The sequence below is a fragment of the Callithrix jacchus genome, chromosome 13 (genome assembly GCF_049354715.1).
Source record: "Callithrix jacchus isolate 240 chromosome 13, calJac240_pri, whole genome shotgun sequence".
Lineage (NCBI taxonomy): Eukaryota > Metazoa > Chordata > Mammalia > Primates > Cebidae > Callithrix > Callithrix jacchus.
The window spans coordinates 50,385,587-50,403,432 of record NC_133514.1 but is presented as its reverse complement, the minus strand read 5'-3'; the positions used below and the strand labels follow the sequence as shown (position 1 = coordinate 50,403,432).

The 17,846-nt window shown below is 36.1% G+C and overlaps 1 protein-coding gene across 2 annotated transcripts in view; it reads left to right on the top strand.

Moving 5' to 3' along the window:
* Positions 1 to 17,846, top strand: part of ANKRD62 (ankyrin repeat domain 62) — a 74,780-nt gene that overhangs the window by 51,523 nt on the left and 5,411 nt on the right. For both annotated transcript variants that reach the window (XM_078347716.1, XM_035270532.3), the window contains exons 13-16: positions 4,145 to 4,178; positions 4,453 to 4,594; positions 16,316 to 16,529; positions 17,387 to 17,567. In XM_078347716.1, coding sequence (XP_078203842.1) covers positions 4,145 to 4,178; positions 4,453 to 4,594; positions 16,316 to 16,529; positions 17,387 to 17,567 — 571 coding nt within the window. The remainder of the gene's footprint in view (positions 1 to 4,144; positions 4,179 to 4,452; positions 4,595 to 16,315; positions 16,530 to 17,386; positions 17,568 to 17,846) is intronic.

Sequence of the window (17,846 nt, the reverse complement as noted above, 5' to 3'; positions counted from 1 at the left end):
CCTGGTGTATGGTTTTAAACATTAATACTCACTTAAAGTACAGTTTGATATGAGTTCAGTCTGACAATTTTACCTGGCAATTATATGCTCTTTATGGACTCTTTTGGCTCTTTTTAATGAGCTATGCCCTCTATATTAATAGTTTTCTAATTAGGGAGAAAAGCCCAATATTGTGGTCCCTCACTATTCTATTACTGGTAATTATGATCATTTCAATCATGGTACAAGGGATGACAGGAGTTGCAAACTTCACTGGTATTTTATTAGGAATAATAAAATATTCGCGTGGTAAATGCAATGGATGTAAAAATTCTTTTCAAAGGATTATGAGCCTTTAGCTTCTGAAATAAACAGATAAAAGTTGGATTTGGCCAGGTGCGGTGGCTCACTCCTGTAATCCTAGCATTTTGGGAGGCCAGGGCAGGTGGATCATTTGAGGTCAGAAGTTCAAGACCAGTCTGGCCAACATGGTGAAATCCCATCTATACCAAAAATACAAAAATTAGCTGTCAGTAGTGGCGTGCCTGTAATCCCAGCTACTTGGGAGGCTGAGGCAGAAGAATTGCTTGAGCCTGGAAGGCAGAGGTTGCAGTGAGACGAGATCTTGCCACTGCACTCCAGTCTGGGCAACAGAGTGAGACCCTGTCTCAAAAAAAAAAGTTTGATTTATTGCTTTCTCTACTAAGAAATCTGTGCTGGTCAGGCGCAGTCTCTTGTAATAGAGCATCTACTAAGCCTTATAAAAGGTTTGTGGAATAGTGAAGTTGATGGCTTGGCTGACTCTCATGGGCATAACTGAGTTGGCATCATCTGGAGCAATGTGGTTATCTGTGTAAGACTGTTGTGGATTAGTTGGCACTTCCAGGCATGCTGATTGGAATGAGTTTGTCTCTGGATGTCTTCATAGGCAAGTGGCTGACATTCATTGGTTGGTGTTAGTGAGGCCAGTGGTCATTGATTGACTAGATTAAAAATTGGTTCTGGGTGGCTACCTATTGCCGTGGCTACAGGTCAGTTTTCCTTAGTTTGTGTCAATGTTAATCAGATGTTTTCTGTTTGAACGTTGCCTTCTATCAACTATGCTCAAATGAACACTATTTTATATTCCAGAATTATATACTTATTTTTTAAGTTTGGGTCAAGAGAAATTGTTTGATCAATGATCTCAGAAAGATAGTTTTTAGAAGCTGAGTCTTAAACAGAAGACTCATCTACATATTTTTTTGGTAAATAATTGCTGGATTTAGTTTTGTTTTTTGTGCTTTTAGGGGCTCAGGCTCAACTCCTAACATATTTATCTCCCATGGGAAATTTCAGCCTTTTTGTAAATTTATGTAGGTATATGATAGTGATATTCTTATTCACGTGTTTACACTTTTATGCTGATAAATCCAGCTTTTCATATTAGAAATAGATACCACACTGTAAGTATACAAAAGTTTCTAAATCATTCTATTTTCAAACAAAATTCTAACTAATCAGAATAGTGCTATTTTTGAACTATATATAAAGACATATAGGTATTTTGAAAGCAAATGTTTTTTTTCCCTTTAAGGTAATTTCAGTTCCTTTTAGGCTGTATGTGCCTCATAGTATTCTGAAAACTTAATTAAATGAAACACGTTAAAACAGTAACTATGGCACAAATCCAACTATGACCCCATGTCTAAGAGTCATTGCCTTGCAGGCAGTGAGCTCCAGCATTTTAGCATAGGATTCAAGTTTAGTGTAGCATTCTTCTCTCAGTGTTTGCTTTCATGTATTTTACATTTAACCTTTCACCTTCTCAGGAAACAACTGGATGCCATGTGCCTAATCCCTGTGCTCACATTCTATTCTCTATATACAATGGCTTTCTCCTACTGCTTTTTTGTTTGTTTGTTTTGTTTTGGCCTGGTGAGCTCCTCTTGTCTTTTTCCTCTTCCATAATGTCTTTCTCATGCTCACATATAATTTTTTCTGGTAGTCTTCCAGAAAAATAATGGTATCTGTTTTAGTGAAATGCTTAAGGATGAAGGAGGATAAAATCTCTAATTTTCTTATTTCCTTGTGAAGGAATATTAGCAATGATTACTTTCTCTGGAAATAAAATAGTGTAGACAGCCTAATCTAGAGAATACTCAACTGTGTCAATGCTGCTGGAAGATTGATTAAAACGATGAGTTTCAACTGGTTGCCATGGAACCCTGACTGTAGTGGCTAAGCACAGACAAATCTTGAGAGAACTCTGACTGCAAAAGGGAGTAGAGAAATGGGTAACAAGTAAAAGAAGAAGAATGCGAGATTCAAGTGACTCTTGTTTCTTTTTCAGTTTTAAAATGGAAGCTGTTGGAGTATTCTCGTTTGCTGTTCAGAATGATCCAGTAGAAAAGAAATGTGTTTTTGGAGTTTAGTTTTGTTTTCATGTCTGAGGATTGGAAAGTTAACGTTTAAATATCTATAGTAAATCAACTATTAGTACAATTTCTATTCATGTTTAGTTTTATCACAAGAGGTGTTTTTTCAGAATTGGTTCAGGAATGAAATATTTTAATGCAATGGTACATGAAAATGATGACCTAAAGTTAAACTCACATGCATCTATTTTTAGAAATTCTATAATAATAAGCATACAAACACTAGGTCATATTGGATAGAATTTAAATATGCCTTGATGATGTATGTATCACACTACCTTTGAAAGTAGCATCATGAATAGCTGTGCCAAGGTAGTCGAAAATAACAGGTGTGTTACCTTTATGGTTATTCAGATGCTGGGAAGGGGAAGCTTTCTAATTAGTAATAGAAAATCAAACTACTGAAAAAATAATTGCAGACTGTTACTTTTGGACTGTATAGTTCAAATGTAAAAAATAAGTATTTCTGTGGACCAATAGTGTCTTTGACATGTCTTGTATACTCAGTAAGTTTCGGTTGAATGCATGAATAAATAGTTGAATGGATGAATGAATGTTTTTTGGTGAATTTCTTTAGAGAAATTAAATTTTCAGTTTATTAAAAGCAGGTTTCCAAAGCTGCATAGGTATAAAATCTTATTTTTAAAAAATTGCAAGATTCAGAGATTATTATTTGTAGTCATAGAAAGAAATGGAAAGATAATATGAATTCATCTGCCATTATATTACTTGTAAACACTTGAAAATAAATACTACTTTTATAATGTATTACAGAGTATCCTGAACACATATTTTGGAGCCAGAGTTCATGGGTTTGAATGCTTAATCTGCTACTGACAAGTTTTATGAGCTTGGGCAAGTTATACGGCCTTTCCATGCCTACTTTCTTCCTTTATAAAATGCCTAGTATGTTATCTACCTCACAGAATTGTTGGGAGGATTCAAGTGGCTTAAACACTTGTACAGTGTTTACAATAGTACACAGTGCCTGCACAGTATGTCCTGAAAAGCTCACTAATGTCATCATTTTAAAAAGGGTTTCTGTTACATAAGTAATATTTATCAAATAAGTCTTAGTACCAATTAAAGCTTCTTTGTATAGAAAAGGGCAATAAGGTCAGGTGTGGTGGCTTACACCTATAATCCTAACACTTTGGGAGGCCAAGGCAGATGGATTACCTCAGTTCAGGAGTTCAAGACCAGCCTGGCCAACATGGTGAAACCCTGTCTCTACTAAAAATAAAAAAAATAAAAACGGAAAAATAAGTAGGTGTGGTGGCAGGCACTTGTAATCCCAGCCACTCAGGAGACCGAGGTAGGAGAATCACTAGAACCCTAGGGGTGGAAGTTGCAGTGAACCAAGATCATGCCATTGCACTCTGGCCGAGGCAACAGAGCAAGACTCTCTCAAAAAATAAATAAATAAATAAATAAATAAATAGGGGCAACAAGAGAAAAATCTAGTGTGTGTGTATATATATATATGTGTGTGTATATATATATTTTTTTTATCAAATAATGCAAGTAATATTTTTTTTCTTTTTCTTTGGCTGTCAGAAAACTAATGCAACCCTTTCGGTTTACTTTATCCCCTTGTAAAAAACAATTGTATTTTACATCACCTGTGAAATATTACCTGTAAACTTTATGAATAGGAGAAACTATAAATATAGAGCTTTTATATAGAAAATAGTTATAGTCTTTGTATTTTACATATTTACTATTTGCCTGATTGTATTTGTTTTTAGGCTTGCAAAGAAATCATCTAATAAAAAGAACAAGGTATTGTAAAAGTAAATTGTCAAGAATGTTGTTGAAAATCCCTTATTAAAGTTCACTTAAAAAAACAAAAAATCTTTTATAGTAAAGATATTGGCTTTGAAAAAGCAGCAATAACCATTCATAAAGGTACCCTTTTAACCAAAGTCTATTAACTATTTTAAGACGTACTTTGGTTTTGCTCATAAAAAAAGATGAATAATTCTTACTGGTGTACATTGAATATATGCTATAAATATTTGATGGACATTTTGAAACAGTGTTATTTATTTTATAGGTTAAAAGACATCTGTATTTCAAGGATGACCTTGATGACATAATTCGGTCATCTGAAACAGCCTCAGAGAAAGATGAGTTGCCTTATTCTGATGATATGAATTTTATGTTACTCATTGAACAACATAGAAAGGAGTGTAAAGGTAGGACCAATGCATAAATACAAGGCTTTTTCCCTAAGCTGTAGTAATGTTTGCACACATTGCTTGGCACTGTACCATAGATCACTGATGTGTTATAGGAATGTTCATCTCAGAAATATGCTTTTAGTGAACATAGAATGAGAACTGCTCTATCTTGTATACTCTTAGCCAAAGAGCTGTGATCGTTCCACTGTACCTTTCTCAGTGTGAATGACACTCCCAATCTATTTGTTGACTCTGCTTCTCTCCTATGCCTTTACCCAGGGTCAGGTCATAATCTTGTATGTTGAATACTGTGATAACTCTTTTAACTCTTTTCCCTACTGCTCCACCTTCTGAAACCATGGTCTATTCTGCAACCATAATTATATACATTTTAAAAATTTACATCTGATCATGTTACCTGCTTGCTTAACACCCAGCTGCCACTTGTCATTGCTATAAGAAAGACATGTCAGTACTCTAGCTTTATACTGCATCATTTCATATCCTTCTTTATCTCCATGTCACAGCCAGTGCCCCAGGTGTTTGCTCCTACAATCCTTAGCTGTAGTGAGGTATAGTGGATATATGTTAAAGTGCACATATGAAAGATGTGCAACTTAATAAGTTTTTTGACAGGTGTACACACCTGTGAAACTATCACCATAATGAACATAGTTATCTTATCCATCACCCACAAAAGTGTCCTGTGCTGCTTTATGTTCCCTTTTTAGAAAAACTGCTAAATTGTTTTCCAAAACATGTGTACCATTTTCCATTGCCATCAACAGAATAGGACAGCTTCAGTTGCTGTGTTGTCACACTAAGTATTCAGTATTTATTTGTAGTATTCTCGTGGGTGTGGATTTTGTGCATGATCCTAATGACTAAACATGTTGAACATCTTTCCATGTTTTATTTGCCATCTGTATATCCTCCTTGGTGAACTGTGTTTTCAAATCTTTTTCCATTTAAAATATTAGGTTGATGTTTCCTTGCTTGTTGAATTTTAAGAGTTCTGGACACTATTACTTTACAAGAACATTTTGTCCAGTTTGTGGCTTGACTTCATTTTCTCAATAGTGTCTTTTCTGAAGAGCAGAGGTATTTAATTTTGATGAACTTTGTTTAGTTACAGAGTTTGCATTTTATGTCATATCTAAAAAATCTTTGCCTAGCACAAGTAATTTTCTCAAAATTTTTACAAAAAATTTATTCTATGCTTTATTCTAGAAGTTTCATAGTTCTAGGTCTTACATTTAAATGCATGCTTCATTTTGAGTTCATTTTTATATGTAGAATGAGGTATATGGATTCAAGTTAACTTTTTGGATGTGAACAGCCAGTTGTTTGAGCACCATGTACGGAAATGGCTATCCTTTCTCTACTACATTGCCATCCTGCCTTTGTCAGAAATAAACTGGTTTGCCTGTATGTCATCTATTTGCCTGTGGACTCTATTGAATGCTATTAATTTACAGATGCTCCTCAAATTATGGTAGGGTTACTTCTGATTTCAGTCAGAAGCTAAGTGATACTCTGTTAAACCCATTGTAAAGTTACTAAGTTAAACCACCTTAAGTTGGGAACTGTCTGTATTTGACTTTATATAGGTTGAGCATCCCTAATTCGAAAATCCCAAATCTGAAATGCTGCAAAATCCAGTGTTTTTATTGTCAACCTGATCTCACAAGTGGAAAGTTCCATATCTGAGCTCATATACACAAACTTTGTTTCATGCAAAAAGTTATAAAATATTTAAAAATACTTTCAGAGGCTAGGCACGGTGGCTCATGCCTATAATCCCAGAGCTTTGGGAGGCCGACGCAGGAGGATCACTTTGTGTCAGGAGTTCGAGATCATTCTGGCCGACATGGCAAAACCCCATCTCTACTAAAAATACAAAAATTACTTAAGCATGTTGATGCACACCTATACTCCCAGCTACTCAGGTAGCTGAGGCAAGAAATCACTTGAACTTGGGAGTTGAAAGTTGCAATGAGCTGTGATCTCACCACTGCACTCCAGCTCAGGTGACAGGGCAACACTATCTCAAAAATTAAAATAAAATAAAATTACCTTCAGGCTTTGTGTATGAGGTGTGTATGAAAAATAAGCGTATTCTGTATTTAGACCTGGGTCCTATCTCCTAGAGATATCATTTTATATATATGCAAATATTCCAAAATCCAAAATCTGTAATACTTCTGGGTCCCAAGCATTTTGAATAAGGGATGTTCATCCTATACCAGTGGCACACTGTTTTGATTACTATTGATTTATATTAATTCTCAAAATCAGTTTTCCAATTTTGTTATGTGTTCTGTTTTGGCTATACTAGAACCTTTGCATTTCCACATGAATTTTAGAATTGACTTGTCAACTTTAAAAAGGCCTACTGGCTTGTTGGACATAAGGTTGGGATTGTATTGTATTTATAGATTAATTTATGGAGAATGAACATCTTAACAATAATGAATCTTCCTACTCCTGAAGAAGTGTATGTCTGCATTTATATAGGTCATATTTAATTTCCTCAGTAATATTTTGTAGTTTTTAGTATATAGGTCTTCTTGTGTTTTGTCAGATATTTCTGTATTTCAGATTTTGACAGAGACATAAATGATATTTAAAAATTTTTACTCCGATTGTTTATCACTGATATATAGAAATACAATAGTTTTTGTATGTTGACTTTACATAGTCCAATCTTGCTGAACTCACTTATTAGTTCTGGTACATTCTTGGAAGATTTGATCGGATATTCTACATAGACCAAAGACTATCAAACTTTTTCTTAAAGTAGTTTCTTATTAAAGACTTGTGGAAAAAGGGGTCTCTGTTGTAGCTGATTGACTCTGCTATTGTAGTATGAGAGCAGCCATAGACAACCTGTACATTACTGAACACAGCTGTGATCACTGACAAAGACAAGAAGCTGGCCCACAGGTTAGAGTTTACTCAAATCTATTCTGTGATCATGGTTGTGTATAAAGACAGATTTATTTACTTTTTCAACTGGGATGACTTTTCTTTTCTTGCCTGACTAAACCAGCCAGAATTTTCAGAACAATGCTTCATAAAAGCAGTGAAAGCAAACATTTTTGTGTTCTTCACCTTCTGGGGAACACATTCAGTTTTTTACCAGGATACATGTTAGCTGTGGGTTCATCATAGATGCTCTTTATCATGCTGATGAAGGTCCCTGGATTCTTAGTTTCCTGAGTGTTTTTCCTTTTTAAAAAATCAGATTCATCCATGTCCCAGCAAAGGACATGAACTCATCATTTTTTATGGCTGCATAGTATTCCATGGTGTATATGTGCCACATTTTCCCTGTCCAGTCTATCATCGATGGGCATTTGGGTTGGTCCCAAGTCTTTGCTATTGTAAACAGTGCTGCAATGAACATATGTGTGCATGTGTCCTTATAATAGAATGATTCATAATCGTTTGGATGTATACTCAGTAATCGGATTGCTGGGTAAAATGGAATTTCTATTTCTAGGTCCTTGAGGAATTGAGACACTGTCTTCCATAATGGTTGAACTAATTTACACTTCCACCAACAGTGTAAATGTGTTCCTATTTCTGCACATCCTCTCCAACATCTGTTGTCTCCAGATTTTTAAATGATTGCCATTCTAACTGGTGTGAGATGGTATCTCAATGTAGTTTTGAATTGCATTTCTCTAATGACCAGTGATGATAAGCCTATTGTCATATGTTTCTTGGCCTCAAATGTGTCTTCTTCTGAAAAGTGTCTGTTCATATCCTTTACCCATTGTTGAATGGGTTTGTTTGTTTTCTTGTAAATCTGTTTTAGTTCTTTGTAGATTTTGGATATAAGTCCTTTGTCAGATGGGTAGATTGCAAAAATTTTTTCCCATTCTTTTGGTTGCCAGTTCATTCTAATTGTTTCTTCTGCTGAGCAGAAGCTCTGGAGTTTAATTAGATCCCATTTGTCTATTTTGGCTTTTGTGGCCAATGCTTTTGGTGTTTTAGTCATGAAGTCCTTGCCTATGCCTATGTCCTGGATGGTTTTGCCTAGGTTTTCTTCTAGGGGTTTTATGGTGTTAGGTCTTATGTTTAAGTCTTTAATTCACCTGGAGTTAATTTTAGTATAAGGTGTCAGGAAGGGGTCCAGTTTCTGCCTTCTGCATGTGGCTAGCCAGTTTTCCCAACACCATTTATTAAACACGGAATCCTTTCTCCATTGCTTGTTTTTTGTTAGGTTTGTCAAAGATCGGATGGTTGTAGATGTGTTGCATTGCCTCCAAGGCCTCTGTTTTGTTCCATTGGTCTATATATCTGTTTTGGTACCAGTACCATGCTGTTTTGAAGCCTTGTAGTATAGTTTGAAGTCCCGTAGTGTGATGCCTCTGGCTTTGTTATTTTTGCTTAGAATTGTCTTGGGTATGAGGGATCTCTTTTGGTTCCATATGAAGTTTAAGGTGGTTTTTTTTAGTTCTGTGAAGGAGTTCATTGGTAGCTTGATGGGGATAGCGTTGAATCTATAAATTACTTTGGGCAGTATGGCCATTTTCATGATATTCATTCTTCTTAACCATGAGCATGGTATGTTTCTCCTTCTGTTTGTATCCTCTTATTTTGTTGAGTAGTGGTTTGTAGTTCTCCTTGAAGAGGTCCTTTACATCCTTTGTTAGTGGTATTCCTAGGTATTTTATTCTCTTTGTAGCAATTGTGAATGGCAGTTTGTTCTTGATTTGGGTCTCTTTAAGTCTGTCATTGGGGTATAGGAATGCTTGTGATTTTTACACATTGATTTTGTATCCTGAGACTTTACTGAAGTTGCTTATCAGATTAAGGAGATTTTGGGCTGAGATGATAGGGTCTTCTAAATATATAATCATGTCATCTGCAAATAGATGCAGTTTGATTTCCTACTTTCCTAATTGAATACACTTTCTTTTTCTTGCCTGTTTGCTCTGGCTAGGACTTCCAATACTATATTGCATAGGAGTGGAGAGAGAGGACATCCTTGTCTAGTGCCAGATTTCAAATGGAATGCTTCTACTTTTGCCCATTCAGTATGATATTGGCTATGGGTTTGTTGTCAACAGCTTCTATTATTTTGAGGTACATTCCATCCATATCTAGTTTATTGAGAGGTTTTAGCATAAACGGCTGTTGAATTTTGTTGAAGGCCTTCTCTGCATCAATTGAGATAATCATGTGGTTTTTGTCTTTGGTTCTTTTTATGTGGTGAATTATGTTTATAGACTTGTATATGTTGAACCAGCCTTGCATCACCAGAATGAAGCCTATTCGACTGTGATGGATAAGCTTTTTGATGTGCTGTTGCAACCAGTTTGCCAGTATTTTATTGAAGATTTTTGCATCTATGTTCATCATGGATGTTGGCCTGAAGTTTTCTTTTATTGTTGAGTCTCTGCCAGATTTTGGTATCAGGATATTGGTGTCATAAAAAGATTTGGGGAGGATTCCGTCTTTTTGAATTGTTTGGATTAGCTTCAGAAGGAGTGGTACCAGCTCCTCTTTTTGTGTCTCGTAGGATTCGGCTGTGAACCCATCTGGACTTGGGCTTTTTTTGGTTGGTAGGCTATTAATTGCTGCCTCAACTTCAGGCCTTGTTATTGGTCTATTCAGGGTTTCAACTTCTTCCTGGTTTAGGCTTCGAAGAGTGTAAGTGTCCAGGAATTTATCCATTTTTTCCAGGTTTACTGGTTTATGTGCATGGAGTTGTTTATGGTAATCTCTGATGGTGGTTTGTATTTCTGTTTAATCTTTGGTGATATCCCTTTTATCATTTTTATTGCATCTATTTGATTATTCTCACTTCTTTTTTATTAATCTGACTAGGGGTCTGTCTATTTTGTTGATCTTTTCAAAACAACAGCTTCTGGATTTATTGATTTTTTTAAAGGGTTTTTTGTGTCTCTGTGTCCTTCAGTTTTGCTGTGATCTTAGTTATTTCTTGCCTTCTGCTAGCTTCTGAGTTTTATTGATCTTGCTCCTTTAGCTCTTTCCATTTTGATGATAGGGTGTCGATTTTATATCTTTCCGTGCTTCTCATGTGGGCATTTATTGGTATAAAGTTTCCTCTAGACACTGCTTTAAATGTGTCCCAGTGATTCTGGTACATTGTGTCTTTGTTCTCGTTTGGTTTCGAAAAACATCTTTATTTCTGCCTTCATTTCATTGTTTATCCAATCTACATTCAAGAGCCAGTTTTTCAGTTTCCATGAAGTTGTGCAGTTCTGAGATAGTATCTGAATTCTGACTTCTGATTTGACTGTGCTGTGGTCTGAGAGACTGTTTGTTATGATTTCCATTCTTTTGCATTTGCTGAAGAGTGATTTACTTCCAGTTATGTGGTCAGTTTTAGGGTAGGTGTACTGTGGTTCTGAGAAGAATGTATATTCTGTGGATTTGGGGTGGAGAGTTCTGTAAATGTCTATAAGGTTTGCTTGGTCCAGGTCTGAGTTCAAGTTCTGGATATCCTTGTTAATTTTCTGTCTGGTTGATCTGTCTAATATTGACAATGGGGTGTTAAAGTCTCCCACTATTATTGTGTGGGAGTCTAAGTGTCTTTGTAGGTCATTAAGAACTTGCTTTATGTATCTGAGTGCTCCTGTATTGGGTGCTTATATATTTAGGATCGTTAGCTATTCTTGTTGCATTGATCCTTTTACCATTATGTAATGCCCTCCTTCGTCTCTTTTGATCTTTGCTGATTTAAAGTCTATTTTATCAGATACTAGGATTGCAACTCCTGCTTATTTTATTTTTATTTTTTTGGATCTTCATTTGCTCGGTAGATCTTCCTCCATCCCTTTATTTTGAGCGTCTGTGTATCCTTACATGTGAGATGGGTTTCCTGGATCCAGCACACTGATAGGTTTTGACTTTTTTTTCCAATTTGCCAGTCTGTGTCTTTTGATTGGGGCATTTAGCCATTTACATTTAAGGTTAATATTGTTATGTTTGAATTTGATCCTGCCATTTTGATGCTAGCTGGTTGTTTTGTCCATTAGTTGATACAGTTTCTTCATAGTGTCGATGCTCTTTACCATTTGGTATGTTTTTGGAGTGGCTGGTACTGGTTGTTCCTTTCTATGTTTGGTGCTTTTTTCAGGAGCTCTTGTAAAGCAGGCCTGGTAGTGACGAAATCTCTGAGTAATTGCTTGTTCATAAAGGATTTTCTTTCTCCTTTGCTTATGAAGCTTAGTTTGGCTGATATAAAAATCTAGGTTGAATGTTCTTTTCTTTGAGGATGTTGAATATTGGCTCCCACTCTCTTCTGGCTTGTAGGGTTTCTTTGGAGAGCTTCGCTGTGAGTCTAATGGGCTTCCCTTTGTGTGTAACCCAACCTTTATATCTGGCTCCCCTTAGCATTTTTTTTCTTCCTTTCAACCCTGGTGAATCTGATGATTATGTGCCTTGGGGTTGCTCTTCTTGAGGAATATCTTTTTGGTGTTCTCTGTATTTCCTGGACTCGAATGTTGGCCTGCCTTGCTAGGTTGTGGAAGTTCTTCTGGATAATATCCTGAAGAGTGTTTTCCAACTTGGATTCATTCTCTCCATCATATTCAGGTATACCTATCAAACGTAGATTAGGTTTTTTTTACATAATCCCATATTTCTTGGAGGCTTTGTTCATTTCTTTTTTCTCTAATCTTCCCTTCTTGTTTTATTTCATTGGGTTGATCTTCAATCTCTGATATCCTTTCTTCTGCTTGGTCGATTCAACTATTAAAACTTGTGTATGCTTCGTGAAGTTCTCGTGCTGTGTTTTCAGCTCCATCAAGTTGTTTATATTCTTCTCTAAGCTGTTTATTCTCATTAGCATTTCTTCAAACCTGTTTTCAAGGTTCTTAGTTTCTTTGCTTTGGGTTAGAACATGACTTTTTAGCTCAGAGAAGTTTGTTATTACCCACCTTCTGAAGCCTGTTTCTTCTGTCAATTCATCAGACTCATTCTCCAGCTAACCTTTTTCCCTTGATGGTGAGAAGTTTTGATTTCTTGAAGGAGAGGCATTCTTGTTTGGGGTATTTTCATCTTTTTTGTGCTGATTTCTTTCCCATCTTTGTGCATTTGTCTACCTGTGGTCTTTGTGGTTGGTGACTTTCAGATGGAGTCTCTGAGTGGATGTCCTTTTTTGTTGCTGATGAAGTTGTTTCTTTCTGTTTCTTAGTCTTCCTTCTAACAGTCAGGCTCCCCTGCGGTGGGATTGTTGGAGGTCCATTCCAGACCCTGCTTGCTTGGGGATCACCTGCAGTGCCTTCAGAACAGTGCAGGTTGCTGCTAGTTTATTCTTCTTTTATCTTTGTCCCAGAAGGATACCCGCCAGATATCAGCCTGAGCTCTCCTTTGTGAGGTGTCTCTTTGCTTGAGGAGACAGTCTATCCTTTATAGGAGCTCAAGTGCTGAGCTGTGAGCTCTGTTGTTCTGTTCAGTGTTGCTGGGCAGGTACATTTAAGTCTGCTGCAGCAAAACTCATAACCACCGTTTTTTCCTGGGTGCTCTGTCTCGGGAAGGTGGAGCTTTATTTATAAGTTCCTGACATTCTGCTGCCTTTTTTTCAGAGATGCCCTGCCCAGCAAGGATGTAGCCTAGTCACAGTCTGCCAGCATCAGCGTTGCTGAGCTGCCATGGCTCTGCCCAGCTGCTGTGTGAACTTCCTTGCAGTTTTTTTATAGAGGTATAGTTAGAAGTGCCTCAGTAATGGTGGTCTGCCTCAGTTGGAAGACTGTCTCTGTATTGGCAGATTTAGTGGATTCTTGGTAATGGAGGATTTTCTCTGTAATGGCAGACTGCCTCAGTAGTGGCGGATATCCTTTCCCCCACAGAGCTGGACCATCCCCAGTTTAGCTGTGCTTGCTGTGAAACACTCAATCCAAAGTGTTTCAGGTTGCTGGTCTTTGTGGGCATGGGACCAACTGAGCCAGATCAACTGGCTCCCTGTTTCAGCTCCCTTTTTTTCAGTTGAACTGGTGACTCTGTCTCTCAGGCGTTCCAGTCACCAGTTGAAATAGCACCCGGATTTCTGTGAGTTTTTGTGCAGAAACCCACTGCACCACCTGAAACAACTGCACTAGAGACGTGGCGCTTTTCTGCCCGGGAATTTCCAGGTCTGTGGACATTAAAAATTCATTTGGAAATGCAGTGATCATTCACCCTCTGCGTTTTCACTGGGAACTGCAATCCAGAGCTGTTCCTATTCAGCCTTCTTCTACTGAAATCTTTTTAATGAGATTTATTATATGGCCTAAAATATTGTCTATTTTGGTAAGTGTTCCATAGGTACTTGAAAAGCATGGTGTGAAGTCTGCTCTGTTCTTCCTAATTTTCTGTCTCCTTGTTCTGTCACTTCTTGAGTAAAAAGTATTGAAACCTCATTACTTAGAAATTGGCTATTTCTTTTTGTAGTTCTATCCACTTTGGCCTCCTGCATTTTGAATTTCTTATGATATTAGGGGCATAAACATTTAGGATTATTATGTCTTCTTGATTTAATGAAACTTTTATTATTATGACATGACCTTATTTATTAATGGAAATGTTTTTGCTATGAAATCGACTTTGATATTAATACAACCATTTCTTCTTAGTAGTCTTCTGACAAGTGTTAGCATGTATTTTTTTCTATTCTTGTAGCCAATTTATGTCTTTACAATTAAAGTGCATTTCGTATAGACAGCATGTAGTTAGGTATTGCTTTCTTATTGAGTCTGTCAGTCTGCTTTTTAATTGAGGCTTGTAAACCAGTTTCATTTATATTGTGATTATCAATATAATTATGTTTTTCTGTCATTATGCTGTTCGATTGCTGTTAGTCTCGCTATTATTTGTTCCTCTTTTCTTCTTTTTCTGCTTTCCTTTAGATTAGTCAGCTATTTTCTATGGTTTAATTTCACATTTTTTTGGTTGATTATATATAACTATTTGTTTGCTATCTTATTGGCTTATATCGGATTTATAGTATATAATTTTAACCTATCACAGTCTGCCTTTAAGTAATGTTATACCACATCATAGATGGCATAAGAAAATGGCAATGGTACCCTTTTATTTTTTTTCCCAGACAGTTCCTTCCTGGATCTGTGGGATTATGGATTTTGCCAAGTTTAGAATGTTTTTGGCCATTTTCTTTTTCAGTTTTCTTTTCTGTCTTTCTTCCTATTTGGGGACTTATATATTAGTTGCTTGAATGTTTCTCATACTTCATCATGTCAAATTTATGATTGTGATGTTTAATCTGTGTTTACTTTCATTCTCTGTAGCTTTTACCTCTGACATTGCAATTGGCATTTCTGCAAGTATGGTTTGATTTTTAAAGAAGTATCTTACATGCCTCTACTTATTGTCTCAAGCTTTTTAGGGGGTACAGTCGTTTACTTGTAAATAGAATTCTTTTTTTTTTTTTTTTTTTTTGAGACAGAGTTTCGCTCTTGTTACCCAGGCTGGAGTGCAATGGCGCGATCTCGGCTCACTGCAACCTCCGCCTCCTGAGTTCAGGCAATTCTCCTGCCTCAGCCTCCTGAGCAGCTGGGATTACAGGCACGCACCACCATGCCCGGCTAATTTTTTGTATTTTTAGTAGAGCCGGGGTTTCACCGTGTTGACCAGGATGGTCTCGATCTCTTGACCTCGTGATCCACCTGCCTCGGCCTCCCAAAGTGCTGGGATTACAGGCTTGAGCCACTGCGCCCGGCCTTGTAAATAGAATTCTTTTTGTTCTTCTTTTAGATTTTGGGTAATTTCCCACTCCTGAGGCAAGAGTTTTCTGATTATTTATTGTCCTGTGAAGTATGAGTTTTTGGGCCTGGCTCCTGGGAATGGACCCTCTTCTGGGCACTTCGAGAACAGCAGACATTGTTTCTCCTAATCTTGTTCTATTGTTTACCCTGCTGCCTTGGTCTTAGGAAGTTTCCTAGCACACATGCATTTTTTTCATTATTCTATTAAATACTTTAGAGGGGACCTCTGCAGATGTCCAGGGTTTCTTTCCGCCGCTGCTTTCTCCTCTCAAGTGTTCTGTCCTGTGATTTCTCTCTGCTTTCATTTTACCAGACTCTTAGCGTCACCACCCCAGCTCAGGGAATCTGTCAGATTTTCTCCCTTTGTCATGGCCTTGGAGCTCTGTCCACACAAAAAGCTGGGACTTTTGTAAGGCCTACATTTGTTTCTTGTCTTTCAGTGATTACCATCCTTGTTACAGAAGTCCATTGTGTTGAAAGGCATTGTTTCATGTATTTTGCCTGGTTGTTTTTGGCTTCAGGTAAGAAAGAAAATCAGCACCCGTTGCTCCCTCTTGGCTGGAAGCAGATTGCAGCAGAGCTCCAGAACATGCATCAGACTAGCCAGAGTGCTCTGCTTTCTCCTTTGCTCAACTGCTTCCTTCTCATTTTTCATTTCTCAGTGTAGCCTTCTCTTCCTCAGGGAAATCTTCCCTTGGCCAATTATAGGTCAAATTCTCTTATGTGATTATAAAACTATGTATTCTTAAAGCAGCTATCTGAATTTATATTTGTCACCTTTGTCTTTGTTCTTCACTATGCTTTAAGCTAAACAAGGTCAGACGTGTTGTCTGTTTTATCTGAAGATCTTTCTATATATTTTCCACACTGCAGGCAGTCAATATATGCATACTCATTCAGTGTATGAATGAGTGCCACGTTGATATCCACAGTACTTTATATCTAAAACCCTACTCATGTATTTTATCTCTATTTTATTTTCCCTTGGTTACAGATTTTGTTAGCCTATTGAAAATCAAGAATGCAATATCTGCACATGAAAGATTAATAGAACATAAAATACATTACTGTGAACAACTTACTGTGAAATTTCAAAAAATGAAAAATGAGATTAGTAAACTACGAAAGGAACTGTCTGAAATAGACAAAACCAAATCACAGATAGAGCATCAGAAACCTGATTGGAAACAAGAGCTCCATATTTTAAGGTAAAACATTCTAGTTTTAAAGAAGTATTTGAACTGTTTATACTAAAGATATGTAGGATAATTTTTGTAATAGTTGACTTACCTTCTAGGGTTTAATAGAGAAGAAAACTTCTTAAAATTGTGGAATGTGAAATTCTTGGATATAATATCACAAGCTCTTAATTGTGAATACTTCTCTAATAATTAATTGCATATTCCTTTAAATCATTGTTTAAAAGATTTTATAGATTTCTACTCTGTGGAAATCTCATTATTTAATATATCGATAAGTTATCGATACTTTCAGGATAAGTTAAAAGTGTTATTAAAACAAGAAACATAAAAAGTATGGGGTAACATCTTAGATTCCTTAGCCTAGGCTTAGATGATAGTCATCTGCAGATGAATATTGCAAGAAGACACGTGAAGGTGCTATCTTACAATGTAAATCATGTTTAGTGATACCTGCAGTATTTCATGAATATGAAAATTTATTTCTACTGAAGGTATCAACTTATTTATAAAAAATAACTTCTTTTTAGTTAGTTAACTCTAAATGATTCATCCTGACTGAGGAGGGATTATTAATGTGTGAAGAAAAGGTAATTTTTAACTTGCAACTTTACCTAATAATTTTCAATGTCCTTTTCAATAATATTTACTAGAATTATTAGTAACAGAAGCTGATCAATTAGTAGAATGTTTATTCCCCACTACTTTTCAATTTATATATGTCATTTGGAAGACATTGAAGTGAGAATTTAACATGAAAACTAGAAAGAAAAAATATTCAAGAGCATGGGCACTTTATTAGTAAAATAAACCAGCATATGAGTGCTTTTTTTTTAAAGGATTTTAAGATAAGTATTTAATTACAGATTAATCTTACAACAACAAGAAGAAAAAAGAAGAAAGCCTGAAAAGTATGAAAAAGGTACAGAAAAGTTCAAAATAATGGAAGAGCAATATTGGACACAAGCCGGAGTGAAAAACCTACTTAAGCTGACTCACAAATCATTGGAAATGGAATTGAAGACTGTAAGAAATAATTTAAATCAGGTACATTAACATTTGGTAAAGTTTTATATTTCTAATTTTATTTTGTTGATATTATAATATCCCTTTGACAATATATATTATTTAGTTCTAAAGCCACAAATTTTATTTCATCTTAAAAATGAATGACACTTACAGTTACAATTATTTATTATAAATCTTGGCATCAAAGTAGTATTTTGTTTCAGTTCAAAGACCTTTGGAAAACAATGACATTCCATGATATATACTTAGTGATATTTTATAGATAAGTAATTTGTTCCTAGTGACATAGTTTAATGT